The sequence below is a fragment of the Sturnus vulgaris genome, chromosome 7 (assembly GCF_052056855.1).
Source record: "Sturnus vulgaris isolate bStuVul1 chromosome 7, bStuVul1.hap1, whole genome shotgun sequence".
Classification (NCBI taxonomy): domain Eukaryota; kingdom Metazoa; phylum Chordata; class Aves; order Passeriformes; family Sturnidae; genus Sturnus; species Sturnus vulgaris.
This window is the reverse complement of record NC_142249.1, coordinates 2758600-2780095: the sequence shown is the minus strand read 5'-3', so window position 1 is coordinate 2780095 and position 21496 is coordinate 2758600. Positions and strand designations below refer to the sequence as shown.

The 21496-nt window shown below is 54.7% G+C and overlaps 1 protein-coding gene across 1 annotated transcript; it reads left to right on the top strand.

Annotated features, from left to right (window-relative positions):
- The first annotated feature begins 2941 nt into the window (after positions 1–2941).
- LOC148223079 (uncharacterized) lies at positions 2942–19996 on the top strand. Its single transcript, XM_088167492.1, has 12 exons — positions 2942–3028; positions 3214–3230; positions 3276–3362; positions 4767–4881; positions 5028–5165; positions 5365–5541; positions 5675–5830; positions 5990–6100; positions 6366–6468; positions 7093–7183; positions 9042–9132; positions 19862–19996. The coding sequence occupies exons 1-12, from the start codon at positions 2942–2944 to the stop codon at positions 19994–19996; spliced, it is 1308 nt and encodes a 435-aa protein (XP_088023618.1).
- The last annotated feature ends 1500 nt before the right edge of the window (positions 19997–21496 follow it).

Below are 21496 nucleotides of genomic sequence, written 5' to 3'. Positions count from 1 at the left end.
CTTCCCTTAACAGGGGTACCATCAAGCAATTGGTCAGATTTGAAGCCCTGTAGCTTACACAGCACTAGTGCTCAGTGTAGACAGGCAGGATCTTCCTTGGGCAAGCCCCTTCTCCAATTACTGCCTATCAACGAGTCAGTCGCATACACAGGGCTGAACCACTCTGGAGCAAATCTTGGCAACTTTTCCAGTAACACAACTGAGTGGGTCAATGTCACTTAGCCAATGTGAGAAAACTGTCTTCTTGACAGACATAGTGGAAACGAGTCCCTGAGAATTAACACCAGCTGCAACCTTCCTGGTGCATCAGCAGCTGATGGTGTTCTGGTGCTCCTGCCAATCCCTTCCCTGAAAAAAATAATTTCAGGACTGACAGCTTCTGCCTGCTGACAGATGCCAAGTGTTGCCAGCAGTTGCTCCAGGTGCTCCTGCCAATAGCCCCTGTAGGAAGGAGCACAGCCCCCAGTGCACATGGGCTTTGGCTCCCTCTGGCACAGAAGCCCCCAGGGGCACAGGTCTCTGGGGCAGGAGCCGGGCACCAGCGCTGCCAAGGCTCAGAGGGGTGGCAGCTCTGCTTGAGCTGGGACTCTGCCACAGCTGCTTATTTCAGTGCTGGCAGGGCCCCAGGGGTCAGAGCAGCATTCATGCCCTGACCCACACGTTCCTTCTCTGTGTCACACCCGTGGGTTTAGGATGGTTTTGGCAGTTAGGTTTCTTTTCTTTTTTCTTTCTTTCTTTCCTATAGAATTTTGGCCATAAGCTCTTAAGAAACACTGACTACTTGGCACTGATGAGTAACTAAGAAAACAAAGAAGTGGCAAAGCCCAGGGGGAAGGAGGGCAACTGGTTGCATTATCTCTCATCTGGGAATTTCTCTTGGGGGAACAGAGATACTGGGATCTTGGGCAGGAAAAGTAGGGCTGGTGCAGCTGCGAGCTCTCTTGCTCTGCGGCTTCAGAGGAGGACGCTCGGAGCTGCTGCTGCATGGGGAAGGGGATTCGCCATAACCCAGCCCAGACGTTCTTGTTCTTGTTCCTCTTCTTTTTCTTGTTCCTTGTCTTTTTCTTGTTCCTCTTGTTGTTGTTGTTGTTGTTCTTCTGCTTCTTCTGTGTGGTGAGCCTCTGCTCGTGAGAGCAGCCACTGACCTGGGACCTTATTATCACCCTACCTCACTAAAAGAGGGATCTATCAGCATCTGCTTGTGTGCCTGGGAATCCTGAGACCACCTCTCCCTGCCCTGCTTGGAGCCAGGCAAGCAAAGCTCTCCTCCATCCTTTCCCGGCTCAGCCGAGAAGGATGTCAAAGGGTCTCTGGTTCTGTTTGTTACGAATTCCATAGTTGTTATTGTTTGTTTGCCTTGTTATACATAATAGTAAAGAACTGTTGTTCCTATCCTCATATATTTGCCTGAGAGCCTCTTAATGGGAAAACTATAAGAATTTGGAAAGAGGGGGTTTACAGCCTCATTCCAAGGGAGGGACCTGCCTTCTCTAGCAGACACCTGTCTTTCAGATGGCCACCAGCTGGGACGTGTCCCAAGGAGGCTGAGCCAGCTTCTGTGGAAGGCCCTGTGCCCTTCCCACTACAGCTGTGTCAGAAGCCCTCGGGGCTCCTTCTGCTGCCCTGAGCCTGCAGAGCAGGGCAGCGTTTGCTGATGGCTTAAGCTGTTCCTAAGGATCCTGTCAGGCTGTCTTAGACACTTGGGCCAAGGGATTTCTTCCAACCTGGGCCACTTTGGCTGAGCTGGGGCCAGCCCCAGGCCAGGTGGCAGCGTGTGCAAGGGCCCTTTGTGACACATGGTTACCATGGAACGGAACGGAGCAGGGTGTCCAAGGACCCTTTGTGATGTATGCTGACATAGGAGCTGGTGGTGCAACGGCCACACCACAGTGCTCGGAGCACACTGCGGGACAGGACGCACCAGAGCTGTGATGTGAGGAGCCCCTGCACAGCACACTCATTCGTGCCTGACCGGAGCTTTTCCGAAGAGTGATTCCTGCAGGTGACCTTGAGACCAGACTGAGGGATTTGCTGATCACGATCCCTGACAAGGAGTCTCTCGTCCTTCTGGTAAGAACCTTTGAGACCAGAGTGCAGGACCTGCTGTCCTGTGGCCTTCCCAGAAGATTTGTGTTGCAGGTGCCTTGCAGGCACGACTGCAGGACTTGCTGACTCATGGTTTTCTGAGGCAACTCTCCTGCCATTAGCCATCAATCCAGTCACTGACATGGAGCAGAGAACCCCAAGAATGACCAAGCTGGCCTGGGGGAATGTGGAGGAAGAAAGTCCTGGAGCTGCCTCAGCACAGGAGACAGAACAGGTGGTGACACTGCAGTCAGAACAGCAGGGTGAGTGGCAGATCTGGGCCTCAGGGCTGGTGCCTGCAGACAGCTTGACCTCATCCCATCCCATCCCATCCCATCCCATCCCATCCCATCCCATCCCATCCCATCCCATCCCATCCCATCCCATCCCATCCCATCCCATCCCATCCCATCCCATCCCATCCCATCCTATCCCACCCACTGTGGACATGCCCATGGACAGGATGGAAGAGGAAGCCAGGCAGACAGCTTATAGTGGCCCAGCTCCATCCCCTGGGGTATCTTGGGGCTGTCCCTGCCTGGGGAATGAAGGGCTGGGCTGTGTTTTCCAGCCTCTCCCGCAGCCCCTCAGCTCTGGCTCTGCTCGCTCTTTGCCAGGTGCAGCCATGGAGCCGACACAAAAGCAGGAACCCACTGGTGGCCTCTTCCGCAGAACAGCACAGGTACCTGCAGCCATCCCCAGCTGGGCTGGGCCTGCTGTGACTGCTCAGCCAAGCGCCATGCTTGGAGCACTCCATGGAACAGCTCTCGATTCGTGCCCTTTGTTCTCCTGCTGGACTTGCAATTTCATTAAATGCATTTGGCAGGAAGAGACAAGCGCCGTGGGCATTGGGTCCATGGAAAACTGTGACATCTACACCACCAACACCAGTGCTGCCCTGATGGATATGCTTGTAGAAGAGAGTTTTTCCACTCCAAAGCAAGTAAGCAGCCTGTGGGCAGGGTTTGATCCTCCTATGAATTGCTTGGCTCTCCAGCCACTGGGCTATGTTGGTCACTGTAAGCCTTTGAGGCCATTCCAGTGTGGTGGGAAGGGAAGCATTTCTCTGGGGAGCTGGGGACATTACTCCCTCTAGCAGCTTTCTAAGTCTCTCTGTGCCTCCTGCAGGTGCCTGGCATGGTGAGGTACATCCACCAGTGGCTCATGACCAATGAGTCTGCTGACCACAGGATGGAGAAGACCCTGCTGGATCTCACTGAGGCACAGCCCGCTGATGTGGTGGTGACTCTCCTGGATGTGGCCCCATCGTGTGACAGGTATGGGGCCCACCAGCCCAGAGGGCTCAGGGCTCACCAGCCCATCACCCTGTACAACCTGTTCCAGGTGTCTGAGCAACAGAGAGTTCCAGGGCCCTCTGGCTGCTCCCTTTCCCAGCCCTGGCATGTCAGCCCCTGAGCCTGCTGCCATGCTCCCTCCCTGCCCCTCAAGGGCCTGTCCCCACAGGGCTGGGCTGCCTGGGTGCCACCAGCGAGGGGCAGTGGGCAGAGGCAGAGCTGGCAGCCAGCTCAGCTCCCCACTGCTGCCCAGGCCACAGTTCTGTGTCTGAGACTGCCCTGAGACAGAGCTCTGACCCCACAGAGCTGCTATGGCCATGTGGAAGACGATCTTGTGCTCAAGCAGGACCTCGGAGCTGGCACAGCTGACACTCCTCGATGTGATGGGGAACTGGCCAGAGCATAGCACATACACCTCGGATGGGGACAGAATGCGTGTCTTTGCCCTGGCTGTGAGTTTCTGGAACTGGCCTTTGCTCACTCCAAAGCCGCCTCTCCAGCAGCTCTCCACCCTCCTTCCCCCACCGCATCTCCCTGCCTCAGGCACTGCGCTGAATCCTGGCTTAGGGGCACCTTCAGGGGCATCAGGCCCGGTGCTCCCCCTGCATCTCCCCTGGCCTCTCCGTGCCACGCTCGGGCCCTGCCGCACCGACACCTGGGCACTGAGCGCTGTCTCGGGGTGCTTTGTCCTTTGCAGGCAACTCTGGTGATGTGGAAGATCCTCCAGGAGCCCAGCTGCCCACATATAGTGACGGTGTATTTCACCCGCCTATTTGTCCACCTGCTCTTCCAAGTGTTCTTCCATACTCGGAATATGCCAGAGGAGGTCGACACCTTCTGGAAGGGATGCCAGGAAGAGCACGGCCTTGCTGCCAGCCCCAACAGGTTCTCCATGCCAGTCCATCTGTCCCTGCCATGTCCTCAGGCATGGAGCCAGTGCTCCCAGCATGACCTGAGCTTTGCTCTGCACACAGATTTGCAGTGCAGACCCTGAAGTCTCTGCTCTGCCAAATGCAGTATGAGACTGTAGTCATGGAAATGGAACGCAGGCGTGGCTGGGACACCCTGCTCTGTGTTGACACACAGCACTATGCCGTGGGTCTGCTGGCCAGGTGAGATCCCCTTCTCACTGCCCCCAGCATTTGTGCTCTGTGCCTGGTCTGCTTCACACCTGTACCTGTGGTCATGGACCAGAGGGCCTTGTCACTGTGGAATGCTCAAGCAGACTGGAAAAGGCTGGGAGAGGAGGGTGCCCAAAAGCAGCCACCTCCCAAATGGCCCAGGCCCCCTTGCAGGATGGTGGGCAAAGACGAGAACTGTGTGAGTCAGTCCTGGGAGAGGTTTGTCCCCCTGGCTCAGGCCTTGGTTCCTTTTTCCTCCTTTCAGGGTAATGCACCATTCATCCATACCCTTGTGTTCTGGGATTGCATTGTACCTGCTCAGGCTGATCAGCATGGAGATGCCATTCTGGGATTTCTATGCCCTGGCATTCTTTGTGGAGGTGAGCCTGATGGCCAGCTCTGTGCCCTTTTGTAGCCACAGTTGCCTGGGATGGTGCCTGTGCCCCGTGCTGCTGTCTGGGCCCAGCCCTATGTGGTTACAGGCTCCTGCCAGCCCAGTCACCTGTCACTGCCCTGTGCCTTTCAGGTCCTTGAGTGCTTGGACGTGACTGAATATGGGGCCATCCTCCTTGAGATCATGTCAAAAAACCTGCAGAGCGAGTGCAGGGAGAGGCGTCGCCTGGCCCTCAGAGGCCTCGTAGTGCTCAGCAAGAATCCCCCCATGGTGAGAAAGGGGCAGTTGCTGAAGCCCTGCCAGCAGCGTGAGGCTGGGGAATGCAGTCGCTTGGGCATGGCTGTGCTTCGGGTGCTTCGGCAGCTGCTCCCAGCTCTCTAGTTCTTTGCCCTAGTTCTTTAGGACAGGCCTTTGGCCTCTAGACCCTGTGGCAGCAGGCTGGCCTTTCACACACTTGTGTTCCATACAGGCAAAAAAAATATGGAGCCTGACTGAAAGTCTTGTGCAGCTCCTGCAGGAAAATGATAGCGACGTGGTCAGGATGGCTGTCGTTCTACTCAGATATTTGTTTCTCTATAACGGTGTCCCCATACCCAGCCCCATCGCCCTGCAGCTGGCTGAGGCGCTCCTGCCACTCTTTGACAATGTAAGGCTCTGGGCCCCCAGCCACAGCCACTGGGTGCAGCCTGGACACTTGGTGCCCTGTGCATTTCTATGCCAGTGCCCAGGTGGGCCTGAAAGAACCAATGCTTAGGCTTCTTCTCCTTCCTTTCATACAGGATGATAGCCAGGTGCAACTGTGTTCCATGCTTGTCTTTCAAGAGATAATGGATTTACTAGTGGAAGAGGAAAGAAGGGCCCTGAAGCCACATGTGCGCCAGAGTCTGGTCCCACTCTCTTTCCACTGCCATGATGAGAATCCGCAAGTGGCAGAGGTGAGGACTCGTGGGCTGGTGGCGTCCCCCTGGGAGGGGGCTCGGCTGCCTCCAGATCTGGCACCTTCCGGGCTGCAGCCTCCTCCCAGCCTTGGCACAGGGACACGGCTCCTGTGCCCTGAACTGCGGTGCCATCTGCACATCTCTGCTACTCTCCAGGCCTCTCGGGAAACGCTGCATTGTTCTGCAAGATTCCTGAAGAGGAGGGATATTGAACAGATGCTGCAGGTGGATAAGACGTGGAGATTTGGCGAGTGCCTGGAAAGGAGAGCCTGGAGAAGCCCCCTGAGCGCGGTGCTCACTGTGTGCGCTTGGCAGCTGTGGCCCTGCCCAGGGCTGCACGCAGGAGCCGCACGGGCTCTTCTCCAGGCTCCTGTGGGCCCGAGCCGGGTGCCCACGGAGCCCCGGCCCAGCGGCTGCTGGCCGCGCCTCAGGGCTGTGCGGGCAGGGGAGGCCGGGGCCGGCCAAAGCGGGGAGCGCCTGCCAAAGGGGCACAAAGCCCGGCCCGACCCTTCCCTCCCGCCGCTCTCTCCAGCTGGCAGACGACAGGAGCCGAGCAGCCGAGCACCTGCGCCAGGCCCTGCCGTACCTGCAGAGCCCACAGGAGCCCCTGCGAGAGGCGGCCATCAGGTTCATGGGTGAGCCCGGGCTCCCTCCCCGCCCCGTCCCGCCGCAGCTCGGCCCCAGCCCCGCCTGCTGCCCCGGCAGCGGCATCCGGGCCCGGCGCCGTGGAGCCCCGGCTGCCCTCGGGGCTGCTGCCGCCCTGTCGCAGCCGTGCCCTTGGGCGTCAGGATGCGGCAAGGGCCCGGGCTGAGCCCTGCCGGGCCACGAGGGCGTGTGGCCACAGGGCTGGCAGCGCCGCTGGCAGGGAGCTGTGCCGCTGGGCAGAGCTGTGACAGGCTCTCTCGTTCTCAGGGATGGCCGGGCCGCACCTGAGGGGGAAGAAGGAAGAGCTGCAGCTCATCTGTGAGGGTGAGTGAGGGCAGCGGGCTGTCAGCAGGGGCTGGCAGGAGCAGCTGCAAGCCCTGGCCCGGCTGCGGAGGGCTCTGCTCACTTTGCGGACGGGGGTCGGCGTGAGCAGAGCACACCGAGATTTCAGGGGCACGTGGGGGAATTGTGGCCAGCAGCTTCGAGCTGATCCCGGTGGTCCCTGCTCCCTCCTGGCCATGGCTGGAGCTGGCTGGGATAGCCTTGGCACGGGGGTCTCGTGGTGTCCCCACAGATCCGGGATCTTACCGTGGCTCTGTTCCACACTCTTTCAGCTCTGGATGACACGGCAGATGACAGTAACCCTGCCATTAGAAACCTCGCAAGTGAAACAGCGTTTGTCCTGCGTGCATTAGAGAGAGCTCCGTACTCCATATTGCGGAGGCTGCAAGACCGATTCCGCAGGGCATGCAAGAGACGGCGTTGTCTGTGCGGCAGTGCCTGGCTGTGCTGCTGGAGCTCTGCAGAGAGCTGAGCATGTAGGCTGTGTCTGGTGGGGCCACCTGAACGAGCAGAGAATTTTCTTTTCTTTCAGTTTGTTCTCCTTTCTGTTTTACTCTCTTATATAAATATAGGATGTGTTATAATAAACAGACTCCCTGGAGCTTTCTTTTGCTGCCCAGTGTCCGCATGGCATCGGGGAAGAGGGGGAAAGGGTGCCTGTGCTCTGCAAGCTGCCCAGGCATGCGGTGTTACAAGGAAAATGGCCAGAAGCCCCTTGGCCTTTGGTGGTTGTGCTGAAGCCTTTGTGCTGGTGACAGAGCGGGTGGGCAGGGGCTGGAGCTTCAGGGATCCCTGCGAGACCGGTGCCTGGAGATGGCGACGACCCCTGTCCCTGCCAGGAACCGCCATCGGTGTCCTCCTGCCCGGGTGTTGCTGGCTGGATTGCTGAGGGCTCCGTGGTGCCTCTTGATCGGGTTCCTCTGGAGCTCCTGTGGGGCTGCAGTGCTGCTGCTGGGCAGGTTGGCCTGGCTGGGGGAGACCCTGAGTGGACAGGGCACTGGGAGGCCATGAAGGGATGAGGGACTGAGGAGACCCTGATGGGACAAGGCTGTGGGAAGGCACGAGGGGGATTTTGTGGGATTCGGTGGCAGGAGGCTACAAGGGGACAGGAGGCACCTGAGGGACTGTGGTGGGAAGCCCTGAGGAATTGGGTGTCAGAGGCCATAAGCAGCCCCCAGGCTTGTTTGTGTAACCTGTCTGCTCTGGTGCTTTCCCAAAGCCTCTCCCCAGCCTGCAGCAGAAGCCTCAGCAGGAGGGTAGGGACACTGCCAAAGTGCCCAGGCTGGGCCGACTGGGGACAAACAGGGCAAGGCTCCCATGCTGGGGGATGGGACAAGGTTGGCTCTTTGTCGAGTACCCAAGGCATGTAACTGTGGTTTCCTCAGATACATTGCCTGCCTTTAGGCAACCATTTCTGATACCTTCAGGAACCTTACACTGGCCCCTGGTAGTATTACAAAGGCTACTTACTTTACTAAAGTTCCCAGTACAAATAGTTGAGTATTCTGAGTAGCTCAGCCCATCAAAGGATGTAGTTGTGCTATCAGGATTCCATGCATGTCTGGGTCACCATCACGTGGTCATGGAATTGGGCATGATATACCCTCATAGGATGGTGATGTTCCTGGCTACCCCTCCAAGTTGATTGGTTAATATCCCTGATGACCTGCAATACCCCAAGAATGACATTCAATTCTCAAACGCACATCCTCTATGAGATCTGTTCCATGTATTAAGCAGACGACCAGTATGATTTATTATTCTAGTTGCACAAGAGTTGGCTCTTGGAAACAATATTTGTTGGGTGGGATTCCTGGTGGGCTCAGTTACTATATCTCTACATGACGATTGTCTCCCCACCTATGTGTCACAGAAGAAGAGGACTATCTTGCACTAGGTTATAGCCTTCCATTTTTATTTGCTTAGTGCAAAAGTCCTGATAGAAATCACATGAAAATGAATGCACACACTACTTGTTCAAGGGTCACAGATGCACATGGTCATTGTAGTAATCTTATCTACAAGGGATTTGTGAGTTTCAAATATACAAGCCATAGAGATCTTACTTTCAGGTGGGACAAGAAAGGCAGGCATGGAGTCAGGTTTTCCTCAATCTTCAACTGCTTGTCATTAATCCGTAAAATGACGTCAAGTCTTTTTACCTTTTTAATCCCTTTTAGCCCATTAGATCCTGAATATTTTTGAGTGTTCTGTCCACCAGGATCTTGCAGGCCAAGAAGATCTTGATGGTAGTGACAGTCATCAAGTGTGGCTTGAATTCTGATAAGAAGCATCAGGAAGACAATGATCATGTGAAACACAGCTTGGTTTCTCCTGTTCTTTCTCAGGTCTTGTTTTGGACTCCCCTTGCCTTTTGCAGAAGCCTTTTGATTCTGGAATAAAGTATCCAAGAGATTAATGCTTTCAGCTTTAAAGGCTGTATAAGTGATTAAAAGTACTAAATAGAGTTCTTTCCATTTTGGCATAAGACAGTTTCCCTCAGGGGATTTTACATATAAATGGTCCCTAGGCTGGATTTGGGGAGAGGAGCGTCCTCTTGCTCATGTGCTCAAAACGTGTTGATTAGCTTTCTGCAGCTGTTGTGTTAGTTGGACCACATAGTCCTGGAGATGCCCCTCCTCCACTTGTACAGTAGCTTCCCCTTGATAGTTGTGCTTCTCTGGTATTCTACACAGTATTTCGAAGGCATTCAGCTTGTCTTTTGTTCTTGATCTTACTCAAATCCATAGTAAAGCCAAAGGTGGGTTCTGGGGCCAAGGTGTGTTGGCCTCTTGTCCAGTTTTAACCATCTGTTGTTGTATCAGATAATTCATCTTTTCCACCTGGTCGCTGGCCTGGGCCTATACAGCATGTGTAGGTGCCAGTTGATTTGGAGATTGTTGCAAAAGTCCAGTGCAATATTTGCTAGGGAATGTGGTACTCGATGGGAGGAGATGTCGAGAAGCACTCTGAACCGGGCCTTATGTTGTTTAACAAAATGTTGACAACTTCTTTGGCTTTATTTGTTTGAGTTGGGAATGCCTCAGGTCACACTTAGAAGGTGTCCTAGGGTGATGTTATGGTGCTTGTATCCCCAATTGTGTGTTCTGTTTGTGCTTGGTATTATGTTCTGTGCTTTCAGGACTGAATCTGAAAGTGAAGGTTTGTTTTGTCTCGTTATCAGTCAGCTCACCTCCTCCATGGTCTCTGTTTAGGAGAGGCTTGCTCGCGTGCTTGCTTTCTTGCTTGCTTCCTTTTGTTCCTACTTTTTTTGCTTTTGCCCTTGCTTTTGCTCATTAGTTAGTTCAGCTAGGCAGTCCTTTTTTTTCCCTGGACTGTTTTTGTTTTTTTTTTTTTCCTCTCCCTTTCCTGAATACCATCAGAACCTGTTCCAGACGGGGACCTGGGAAACACCAAGAAACACCGGGAGTCTGCATTTTGTGATGTGTAGCAGCCATCCCCCAGTGCCAGAGACCGGTAACTGAGTGACCACGCGCAGGAGAGACTTTCTGAGTTTGTCATCCATTCAGAGCTGTGAAAGAGTTTTCCATCATCTGGTGTTGTTTCTTTGTGCCAAGGAGTGTTTAGTTTGTTAAATACACAGGTTTTCAGGTTTTTTTTCCACTCCTCTCTGAGGAAATTCTTCCTGAACCTGGTGGTGGGGGGAGGAGTCGTGGGGGTTTGCTTTCTGGGGGCTCCTTCCGAAGGTTTTCCCCCATATTTGCCCTAAACCAGGACAGCCCAGCACCCCTTCACCAGCCCAACCCCGTGGAAATGGCATGGAGCAGCAGCCAGACTGGAGGGCTTCTAGCCCCTTGTTCTGATCCACTGATTAAAATGATCAGAAATGGCTCTGCCTCCATTACGGTGCAAATGAGACCATGTGCCAAAGTCAATAGTTCTATTGAACAGTAAATGAGAGAGAGACAAAATGACAAAGAGAGAAAAACAGAAATGGAATAGAGGTAGGGGGAGAGCAAGAGAGTGACAGAGAAAGATTCAGTAGAAAACCTCACCACTTGGTGGATCCCAATGGCTTCCTGTGGATGCTCTACATCTCTTTCTTCTTGGTGCTCTGGGTCCCCCACAAACACGGAGTTCTGGGGGTCCATACACATTTGGGCCAAGTGGGAAGGCCCAGGTACCTCCCCTGGCAGGGACAAGTCTGACACAGGCTCTGGCAGCAGCCTCTGGCTCTGCTGCATCCCTTTGCATCAGGAGCAGTGCTCTGCTGCAAGGCCTCAGCAGTGAGTCTGGGCAGGGCTTTGGGGCCGTTGGATGGATTCTGGCACCTCCTCAGGTGTCCTTCATGGGAATGTGCCATGGATGTGGCCTTCCCGGGTGGGGAATTTTCAGCTGAGGCAGTTTGTGTGAGGGAGGATGGGTGTTCACTGCCTGTGAGCAGAGGTTCCCCACAGCCCCAGAACTCTCCTCCTCCCTGGCTGGCTGTGGGCAGTGTGTGCAAAGGTGGCCTCAGCAGATGAGCCTGTGGGCCACGGCCTTGCCCAGCCCCAGCCTGGCCCAAGCTGATTTTCAGGAGAGCTGCTGGCTTTGGCTTTCTTTGGATACATTCTCCTGCCTCAGTCTTGTGTCCTTGTCCCTAGACCAGAGGCAATTGATCAGTGGTGTCACCTTGACGGTACCTCAGGTGCTGTTAGGCCACTCATGTGCCAGGCCAATGCTGCAGTCAGGTTAAAGAAGCGTTTCCGGAGAGGCCTGGAGAGTAGCAGAGATGTGCAGATGGCACCGCAGTTCAGGGCACAGGACCATCGCGTCCCTGTGCCGAGGCTGGGAGGAGGCTGCAGCCTTGGAGGTGCCAGGGCAGGAGGCAGGTGAGCCCCTCCCAGTGATCCACCAGCATCACACAAATCCTCATCTTTGCCAGGTGCAGGTTCTCATCATGGCAGTAGATTAGAAGTGGGTACAGGCTCTTGTGAACAATTGTCTTCAGGCACTTTTTCCCCTCATCCACTACCAATTCCATCACTTTACAGAAGAGGTGAATGGAGAGCAGCTGCACTTGGCTGTTGTGCTAGAGGAAAGAGAAAAACTTAAGCACCTACTACTCCAGGCCCACCAAGGCAAAGGCCTTAAAACGCAGAGGGCACAAATTTCTGGGAAGCACCCAATGCCTGTGGCTCGGGACGCAGAACCTTACGTGGTCAAAGAGCTCCAGGAGTGCCTCGGCCAGCTTGGGGGTGTGGTGCTGGATATCAGGATGTCTTTGTCCTGGAGCACATTAGTGAACACACGGACGGTCATGCCAATCACCCCTCCATCTGCATCACCCAGCAGCTCCAAAAGACTTGGAGACAGGCTGCACATTTTTCTGGCCTGTGTGGAACACAAGGCTGTGCTGTGCTGTGAAGCCATGAGCGGCTGCAGCACCAACACCGCGCTGGCACTGCAACCTCACCCTGCTGCTGCAGGGCCCAGAGGCCAAAGGTCTGTCCCGAAGAACTCAGGGAGGTGAGGCAGGAGAGCTGGGAGCATCTGCTGCAGCTCCTGAAGCCCAGGCAGCCCAAGGGGCAGCTTTCCCCAGTACAGCTTCAGCCCTGCCCCCTTCTCACCATCGAGGGATCCTTGCTGAGCACCACAAGGCCTCTGAGCGCCAGACGACGTCTCTCCCTGCACTTGTTCTGCAGGTGCCTTGACATGATCTCAAGGATGCTGTCACCACATTTAGTGAAATCCAAGCAGTTCAGCACCTGAAAGGCACAGGGTAGTGAAAGGGGATCCAGTCGGCAGGACCCCAGAACCGCACAGGGCTGGGCTCAGAGAGCAGCACAGGGCACGGGCAGTGTCCCAGGCAGCTGTGGCGACGAGAGGACAGAGAGCTGGGAGGGAGCTCAGAGAGGCAGCGCTGGCCATCAGGCTCACCTCCACAAGGAATGCCAGGAAGGGCAGATCCCAGTGTGGCTCTTCCTTACTGAGCCACCCAAGCAGGTGGTGGGGAAATCCCAGATCAGAAGGAGAGGGAGATATGGCGCATCTCCCTGGTGGGGGGGAAAAGGCACCAAGGCACTGAGGTGGGCAAGCAAACCACTCCCAGCACTGACTCACCGAGATCCAGTCTTTCCCCAGCATCCCTGGAGGTCATATGGGCACTTTGGGAGGCAGTTCCTTCTGGACACCCCCTCTCCCAGCCTTTTCCAGTCTGCTTGGCCGTCCATCAGTGACAAGGCCCTCTGGCCCATGACCACAGGGACTGTGTGGGGCACCCCGGGCATTGAGCACAAATGTTGGGGGCAGAGGGGAAATGGGGGGGTCTCACCTGTCCAGCAGAGCCACGGCATAGTGCTGGGTGTCAGCAGAGAGCAGCGTGTCCCAGCCACGCTTGCGCTCCATGGCCATCACCTCAGGGTCATACTGCAGACAGAAGAGCAGAGCCTTCATGGTCTGCACTGCAAACCTGTGTGCAGAGCAAAGCCCAGGTCACACTGGGAGCACTGGCGCTGGTCACGAGGGCATGGGAAGGACAGGAGGGCCGGAACCTGTTGGGCTTGCTGGGAAGGTGGTGATCCTACCAGCACACCCTCCAGAAGTTATCATCTTCCTCTGGCATCTGCTGTGTTGTGATGACAACATGGAAGAGTTGTCAACATCCATCAAATTGGATTTAGAGCATGTGTTCCTATCTCACTGTGCATGACTCCAGCATCAGTGGGGAGCATGAGTCCTTGCTGTGCTCCACTGATGAGCTGGAAGCTTGGTGGATACAGCCAGGACGTTCTCTGTTTCCACCACAGCTGGCACCTGCAGGCACCTTGGCACCCCTTGGCACAGGCTGTGCCACCCAACAAAGCCCGGAAGGCCAGCAGGAGAGCCCGGGGGCAGCACAACTGCTTAGGCAGTCACTCCTTCCATGGACCCAGCCAAACCCATCCCTGATCAGCCACTGCCAGCCCTGACCCTCCCAGCCCCGTGACAGCTCCCCCAGCCCAAGGGGACAGAGTCAGGCCCTCTCAGGACACACTGGAGCCTTGCTCTCCCCCTCTGCCCTTTCCCCACCATGGTTACCCCTTGCAGCCCCTCCCAGCTTTTGGGCGGTGTCTCCCATGGAGGGATCCCAGCAGGAGTGCTCAGTACCCAAGTGCCCTGAGCCTGTTCGAGATAATTCCTCTGGGCTGTGCCGGCCTTGCCCAGCCTGTGCAAGAGTAAACATTAAGAATTAATGCAATTTTATTATTTATTGCAGAAGAGTCCAAAGATTCTAGGTTTTGTTATAAATGAGAAAAAAAGTCTCAATATTCAGCAAAATTTAGATTGCTTTATTTGATATAGGTCGAGCAATGCAGCCCTGGAGAACGTGAGGGGTCACTGCCCACTCCATGCTCCACCGAACCCCGGCCTGCAGCCTTTTCTTATGCTATGGTTTCTCTCCGTAATCAATAATTTTTGGTTTTTAGCTGTCATAATTTTGCCAGGTAAGCAGTGGTGGTCGAATAAACATCCTTATAGAAATTCACAAAGTCTCTGGCGATAGTCAGTTTCACAGATCATCATCTGGTCCTTGTAGATAACCACCAGCGAAGTTCTGGAAGTCTGGTCCTTGAGATAGGCAGCATTGATCAAACAGAGGCAGGAAAGACTATCAGGAAGTCTGTTATTGTAAGCTGGTAGTAGATTCAACTTACTTGGAAAACATAACATAACATAACATAACATAACATAACATAACATAACATAACATGGTGATTTAAAACAGAATTATTTAATCGTATAATTTCCTTTATCTAGTGTCCATGCTTCACTTCAGAGCTTAGTATTCTGGTTTATACAAACCCCAATACTTTTGTGATTAACACAAAACTTTTATTAATTATCGCAGTTTCCATAACTGCAAAACTACTTTGACAAATACAGGACTGTTGGGGGAAAGGGAAATAAACATTTCAGATTTATGTTCTATGAAAACTCTTTTTAATTGCTGGAAATGAAAAACATTCCTAAATGTTTCAAAATGAAAAACAAAGATAACATGAGGTGTCTGTATGTATCAGGAGCCCCATGCCCAGCTGCTGCCTGCCCAGCCCTGGCTGTGCCAGACAAGGAGCTCCACCAGTGCTGCTGGTACCGCTCAGACCCCAGAGCTGAAGCCCAAAGGTGATGCTGGACTCAAGCACTGTCTTGGCTGGAAGGCCCCACTTCCTGCCCTGGTTGGAGAGTGGGGCCAGTCCCTTTGGGGACAGAGGGACCTGTTCAGCATGCTGGTGGCAGCTTGTACACAGCATTTAGCTGGTATTGCAATTGTGGTATGGAAAACGAACACGTGCATGGAGATGCAAGATGACAGATCCAGTCTGTCCAGACTGAAGTCGTCGGCCGGTCTTGAGAAGGGGGAGAAGTGCTCCTGTGGAGAGAGGGGTGTCTGAGGCCCCAGCTGCCACTGGCACACAGGGACCCTCCTGCACAGCAGAGCCCAGAGCTGGCAAGGCTCCCCAGCACGGCTGGAGCTGCTGGCACACCTTGGCCCAGCTGCACAGCTGCCCCTCAGGGCCCCGGCGAGCAAGGCATGGCTCTGGGCAGGGTCCCTGGCCAGGAGCCGGCCCCAGAGCGCATTTGCCTTCCAAGGGCAACCTGGACCCTGCTCTTTCTCCTCCCCACCTTGCTTTGTCTCTGCCCGCTGCTCCTGGGGCTGCTCTTGGCCACGCAGCCTCAGTGGGAGCCAGCACTGGCTGCAGCCCCAGTAGGCTCCCCCGGACAAGGCCCAGCAATTAAGAGGCCAATTAAAGCACTAGGCTGCAGCAGAACCCTCAGCAGAGTTATACGGACAACCATTGACCATCCACAACTCCACAGCAGCCTCACTAGGAATGTTTCCTTTCTACAAGCAGCCATCAAATGAAGCTGTGTGAGGGGGAGAGCAACAAAACACTCACTGTTTTCTCTTCCAGCAATACCAGATTCTGACACACAAAATGAAGACAAGCTCCAAAACAAAGAGGCCTGTCATTATCTCTACCTAATAGCGTGTTCCCTGACAGAAACCCTTTCCAATGTCCTTCTGGGAATCAGGAAGACGTGTTGAGTTGCTGGCTGCATGTGTGGGAGCAATGGGGACCGTGAGCCTGTGCTGTGCTCCACTGCTCAGCTGGCAGCTCGCTGGATACGGCCAGGATGTTCTCTGTTTCCCCCACAGCTGGGTCCTGCAGGCACCTTGGCATCCCATGGCACAGGCAGTGCCACAAAACAAAGCCCAGAAGGCCGGGAGGAAAGCCCAGGGGCAGTGCAGCTGCTTGGGCAGTTGCTCCTTCCAGGGACAAGGCCAAACCCATCCCTCAGCAGCCACTAGCAGAAACCCTAACCCTAACCCTAACCCTAACCCTAACCCTAACCCTAACCCTAACCCTAACCCTGACCCTCCCAGCCCCGTGACAGCTCCCCCAGCCCAAGGGGACAGAGTCAGGCCCTGTCAGGACCCAGTGCAGCCCCTGCCCAGTCGGGAGCCCTGGGCTCTCAGCAGGGCTCCCACTCGGGGCTGCTCCTGTGCCTTGGGCCTCTGGGCACTCAGGGCAGCTCCAGGAGCAGCTGCAGCAGAAGGGACCTTGGTGCACCATTCCCGTATCCCAGGGGCTGGGAACGAGCTCCAGAGGCCTCGAAGCCAAAGCGCCTCCAGCTTTGGCTGCTGCCAGGCCATGCAAGGGCAGGCCCTGGAAGAAGAGCTGCTGCCACACAGCCATGCCCAGGGCTGAGCCTGACACAGCAATTACCTCCTCTGCCTGTGCCCGTGCCTGGCATTGCCTCCTTTCCTTCTGGAAATGCCTCCTTCCATAGAGCCTCTCTGTCCATTCCTTGAGAAAGGAAGAGGTAGAGCTGCATCTGATGAAACCATTACATATCAGGGAATTGACCTCGTCAGGAGGCAATACTTGCCAAAGACATGGATAAGGATGAGGAAAAGGCCCAGGCTCTTGGGGCTATGACAGGGCTCTCTCTTGTCCAAAGCAGCACCTCTCCTGACCTACCCTGAGACCGGGAAATGGCAGGGATCTCAGGGTGTGCATGGCCCGTGGGGCACTTTGGGCTCCCTGGCAGCTGATGCCAAATGCCTTCCTGCAGAGGCTGGGGAGAAGCTGCAGCCAGGCCAGGCTGGGAAACAGCCCTGCAGGGTGTGACAGCAGCAGCAGGGCAGTGAGACTTCCTGCTGTGCCAGGCACAGTGTGTCCAGATGTGCAGAGAAAGCCCCTGGCTGCTGAGTGTCAGGAGAAGGCTGAGGGAAAATGCACCCACCTTGTCTTCCCTGCCGCATTTCCTTCAGCTTTTGCTGCCTGAGTTTGGATAAATCATGAAGTTTCTTGTGTTCTGAAGCTTTGTTCCTTCCTCTTGGAGGACCTTAGAGCAACAAAATTCCATTTCCCAGAAACGGATCCCACAAAAGCAGTGCTCAGCCTGTGGGGTCAGCAGGGACACACAACTCACCCCTGCCATGGGAGCCGGGCTTGTGTGCAGCAACCAGCAGAGGAGTTGGAGAAATCCTCCCTGCAGACACACCTGTAACTCAACAGCCACAGAGGCTTCTGTCATCTCTGCACTGCTGGCCGACGTTTGGGCTCTGAGCTGGCAGCTGTCACAGGGGTAACGCCTTGACCTAGCCTCACCATCTCCCAAAGACTCATTCCTGAACGAGGGTTGGGAAGCCAGATCACCTTCCAGATCCCAGATGGGAAGAGCGGAGGGGAGACGCTGCTCACAGGTCGCAGGGCAGTGTCAGTCCTGATGCTCCAAAAGGATGTGCTGCAATCAGTAGGAGATGCGGGACAGCGTCCAAGCAGGGAGGTTGCGAAATCGCACAGCCAAGGAAGGCAGCTCCCGGCGTCAGCGTGGCAGAGCTGAGTTTCTAGCGACCATCCTTCTCCGAGCCAGACCCGCGAGAGAAGCAGAGAACAGCCCATACCCCACCTCCCCTTTTCCGCTGCTGCCCCTTCTCGTCCCCCCTTCGAGAGAAACTGTTAACTTAGCTATCCGACCTTCTGCGTGTAGCTCCAAATACTTAGCATAACAACGGGAAAAATTCCACAGAAAGAAAAGGGGAAAATTCAACCCCCAAGACTGGGGCCAGCAAAGGAGCCCAGCAAGGCACAGCCCCGGGGCACAGCCCTGGGCCCTTCCCTTCCCTCTCTGCTCTTCTCCCTGGCTGCACAGAGCACATGGAAGGAGACACTGGCATTGCACATGGGAAGAGGATTGACAGCTAAATGCTCCTTCCTCCCACTGACAGCAATCCTGTGGGATCATCAGGGCTCAAAAAGCGAGCAGGGCAACGATTCCACTATGCGTCAACCTTGAGGTGATCTTAAGGGAAATGGCACATGAGGGAGCTCTTGCCTCAGTGACACTGCATATTCTATCAGGAAAGGCACATTGAGAACTTGCCTCCAGCATCTCAGACGACCTTCAAAGCACCATTCACCAGCAATTCCAAATAATCCAAGTCAGGTTCCCAATCTAGAAGGAAGCACAGATCAGAACTATTTCCGTGGTATCCTGGGATCCCCTTCTGCCTTAGGGAACTGGGCACTGCAAGGGGCTCGGGTAAAGCTGTGGGAGCCAGATCAGAATGGATGTGACCAAACCTGCAGAGGGGCCTGGGAAGCTCTGGGCTGGCTCCTGATTGTGAAAAACGAGGTCCAGTTTCCTGGTAGATTTTAACAAGTTTAATAAAAGACAATAAGAGACAATAAAGCCAAAGGTTACAAGGGCCCAGTGCTTGGCATTCTGCCAAGAGCACATCTTAACTCAGAAAACATTTTCTTAAATGCATCCACCTGTTGCATATTCATGGACCTTCATGCAGAAATCAAAATCACCCCCAACCTCTAAACCAACATCTTTACTTCTTTTTTTTTTTTTTCCCCTTGTGGATCCTTCTTGTCAGTGCACTCTCTGCTATTGGAGATCAAAGGATCCTTTCCTTAGAGTTCTGCTGTTCCTCAGCCCGCCTTCATCCAGAAAGGATAATCCAAGAATGTGAAGAATTTCCTGATTATCTTTTTACCAATCTCTGAGTTAGTTACATGAAAAAAAGCTTTTCATATCAACATGTTACAGTCCAAGAAATATATTTATCACACTATTATGTCTAAGTTTTGCTAATAGCAGAACTAAAAGAAACTATATTCATTCAGCAAAGCTTTCCAACATTCTGCATAGAGCATTCATTTTAATATTTGTGAAAACCAATCATATAAGATGTACTTATGACACTCATGTCACCTCAGTGGCATGTAGGGCACCCGCCACCCACTTCCCCCTCAGTGACCCCCCTGTCACCTCAGTGGCATGCAGGTGCCTGGCATTCAAAGACCATCATGACACGTCAGTGACACACGGAAAATCCGCCTCCCTTGAGTGATGCATGAGGCACTTGTGTCAGGAAAATTAATCCACAAACACCAGAGGTTTATGTCCAAATCAGAGACAGAGGAGTCCTGTTACTTTCTCTGAATAAAGGGACAGGCCATGGGACATTCCCCTGGGGAGTTTCACATTTTTAGAGGATGCAGCCTCCTTTTTATCCTCATTTCCTGGCCGCATTTCCCTCTCTCTAACCCCATTGGCTAATACAGGTACTAATACAGACCCCTTCTAATGTAGACCCGCACTTTTTCTTTTCCTATGGAATTGATGGTTCCATCCATTGCTTCTTTCATCTCTCATTCTCTAGCTTTACCCACAGTTTATTTGTAAAGACAAATCTCTCTCATTCCTTTCACCTGCAGCCTCCTCTGGGACCCTAATATCCTCTCAGTGACCAAATGCCCCCTCAGCATCACCTGGGACACCCACCTTTTCCTCAGTGACCCTCACGTCTCATCAGCAAACCCAGGGGCAGCAGCCACCCCCGCAGTGACACAGCCCCAGCAGAGCGGGTCATGCTGGCCCAAGGCCAGCAGCAGGCAGAAAGCCGTCAGGGGTGGGGAAAAGGCTCTGTTCTGCTTACAGCCTTGGCCACGGGCCGGGACAGCTCCATTTCCCCCTTCAGGATTTGGAGACAGGGGCTTGCACTCTCCTTATAGGGCTGCTCTTGTCTCCTGGCAGCCAGAGGAGCTCGACAGCAAAAGGCCAACGACAGCACAGCAGAGAGACAGCCCTGCGCACAGGGAGGTCGCCCAGCCCCAAGCCAGCCGTGGCACCCTGAAGGTGCTCACCACACTCTCTGTGTGCCTGCCCTAGCAATGCCAGCAAAGCCCTTTGCCCACAGGACCTTTCTGCAGGGTTCTCCCTTGGGCTCGAAGGCTCTGCTCGTCTCACTCAGTCGTGCCTAAAGCCAAGGATCTTGGCCTCCGTCATGACAACAGGAACAAGACTCAGCACCCAGGCAGTCGAGCTCATGGCCTGAGGCGGAGGGGACTCCAGTGCCCAGGACAGGGTGGGCACACGCCCAGTGCCACAACTCAGACTGGGCCCGCAGCTCAGAAAGGCCAGCATCAGGGTGACACTCCCGGTTATAGGGAGCCCCTTAAAGAGCCTGCTGAGTGAAATACCTTGGGAAAGCACCAGAGCAGACACGTTACAGGAACAAGGCAGCTGCCCAGGGGCTATATATGGCCTCTGACACCCATTTCCTTAGGGCTCCCCACCACAGTCCCTCAGGTGCCTCCTGTAACCTTGTAGCCTCCTGCCACCCACTCCCTCACATGTACACCTCGTGCCTTCCCACTGCCTGGTCCCATCGGGCCTCCACAGCCCCTCATCCCTTCATGGCCTCCCAGTGCCTGTCCCCTCAGGGTCTCCCCCAGCCAGGCCAACCAGCCCAGCAGCAGCACTGCAGCCCCACAGGAGCTCCAGAAAAGCCCGATGAAGAGACACCACAGGAACTCTCAGTAATCCAGCCAGCAACACCTGAGCAGGAGGACACCGATGGCGGTTCCTGGCTGGAACAGGGGTCGTGGCCATCTCCAGGCACCGGTCTCGCAGGGATCCTTGAAGCTCCAGCCCCTGCCCACCCGCTCTGTCACCAGCACAAAGGCTTCAGCACAACCACCAAAGGCCAAGGGGCTTCTGGCCATTCTCCCTTCAACACTACACGGCTGCGCAGCTTGCTGAGCACAAGCACCTATTCCCCCTCTTCCCTGTAGCCATGCAGACCCTGGGCAGGAAAAGAAAGCTCCTGGGAGTCTGTCTATTCTAACATATCCTATATTTCTAAAGTAAAACAATAAAAAAGAAAAAAAACCATTTTGACAAAAAAGAAAATTCTCGCTGGCTCAGGTGGCCCCAGCAGACAGAGCTTCCCAGATCAGTTCTCTGCAGAGCTCCAGCAGCGCAGACGGCCGAGGCTCGACAGACGAGGCCACGTCTTCCATGCCCGGCGGAGCTGAGCTTGCAGCCTCTGGAACATGGAGATCCGAGGCTGCTCTACTGCCCTAAGAATGTAGGAAGTTTGAAGTGCCAGGCTTCCGACGGCAAGGCTGATGTCATCTGCCATGTCATCCAGGGCTGGAAGAGAAAGGAAAAGAGCCATGGCCAGATCCTTGATCTGCGGGGACATGACGAGACCCCCGTGCCAGGGGCAACCCAGCCCGCTCTTGCCATGGCCAGGAGGGAGCAGGGACCACCGGGATCAGCCCGAAGCTGATGGCCACAAATCCCCCACGTGCCCCTGAAATCTCGGTGTGCTCTGCCCACGCCGACCCCCGCCCGCACAGGGAGCAGAGCCCTCCGCAGCCGGGC

Bases quoted from the DNA above. Each gene is read 5' to 3' on its own strand.
- LOC148223079 (XM_088167492.1), top strand. From the start codon at position 2,942: ATGGAAAACTGTGACATCTACACCACCAACACCAGTGCTGCCCTGATG. The intron at 5,831-5,989 runs GTGAGGACTCGT...GCTACTCTCCAG, and splicing joins AGAATCCGCAAGTGGCAGAG to GCCTCTCGGGAAACGCTGCA. The intron at 9,133-19,861 runs GTGAAACACAGC...GTCTCCTGGCAG, and splicing joins ATCAGGAAGACAATGATCAT to CCAGAGGAGCTCGACAGCAA.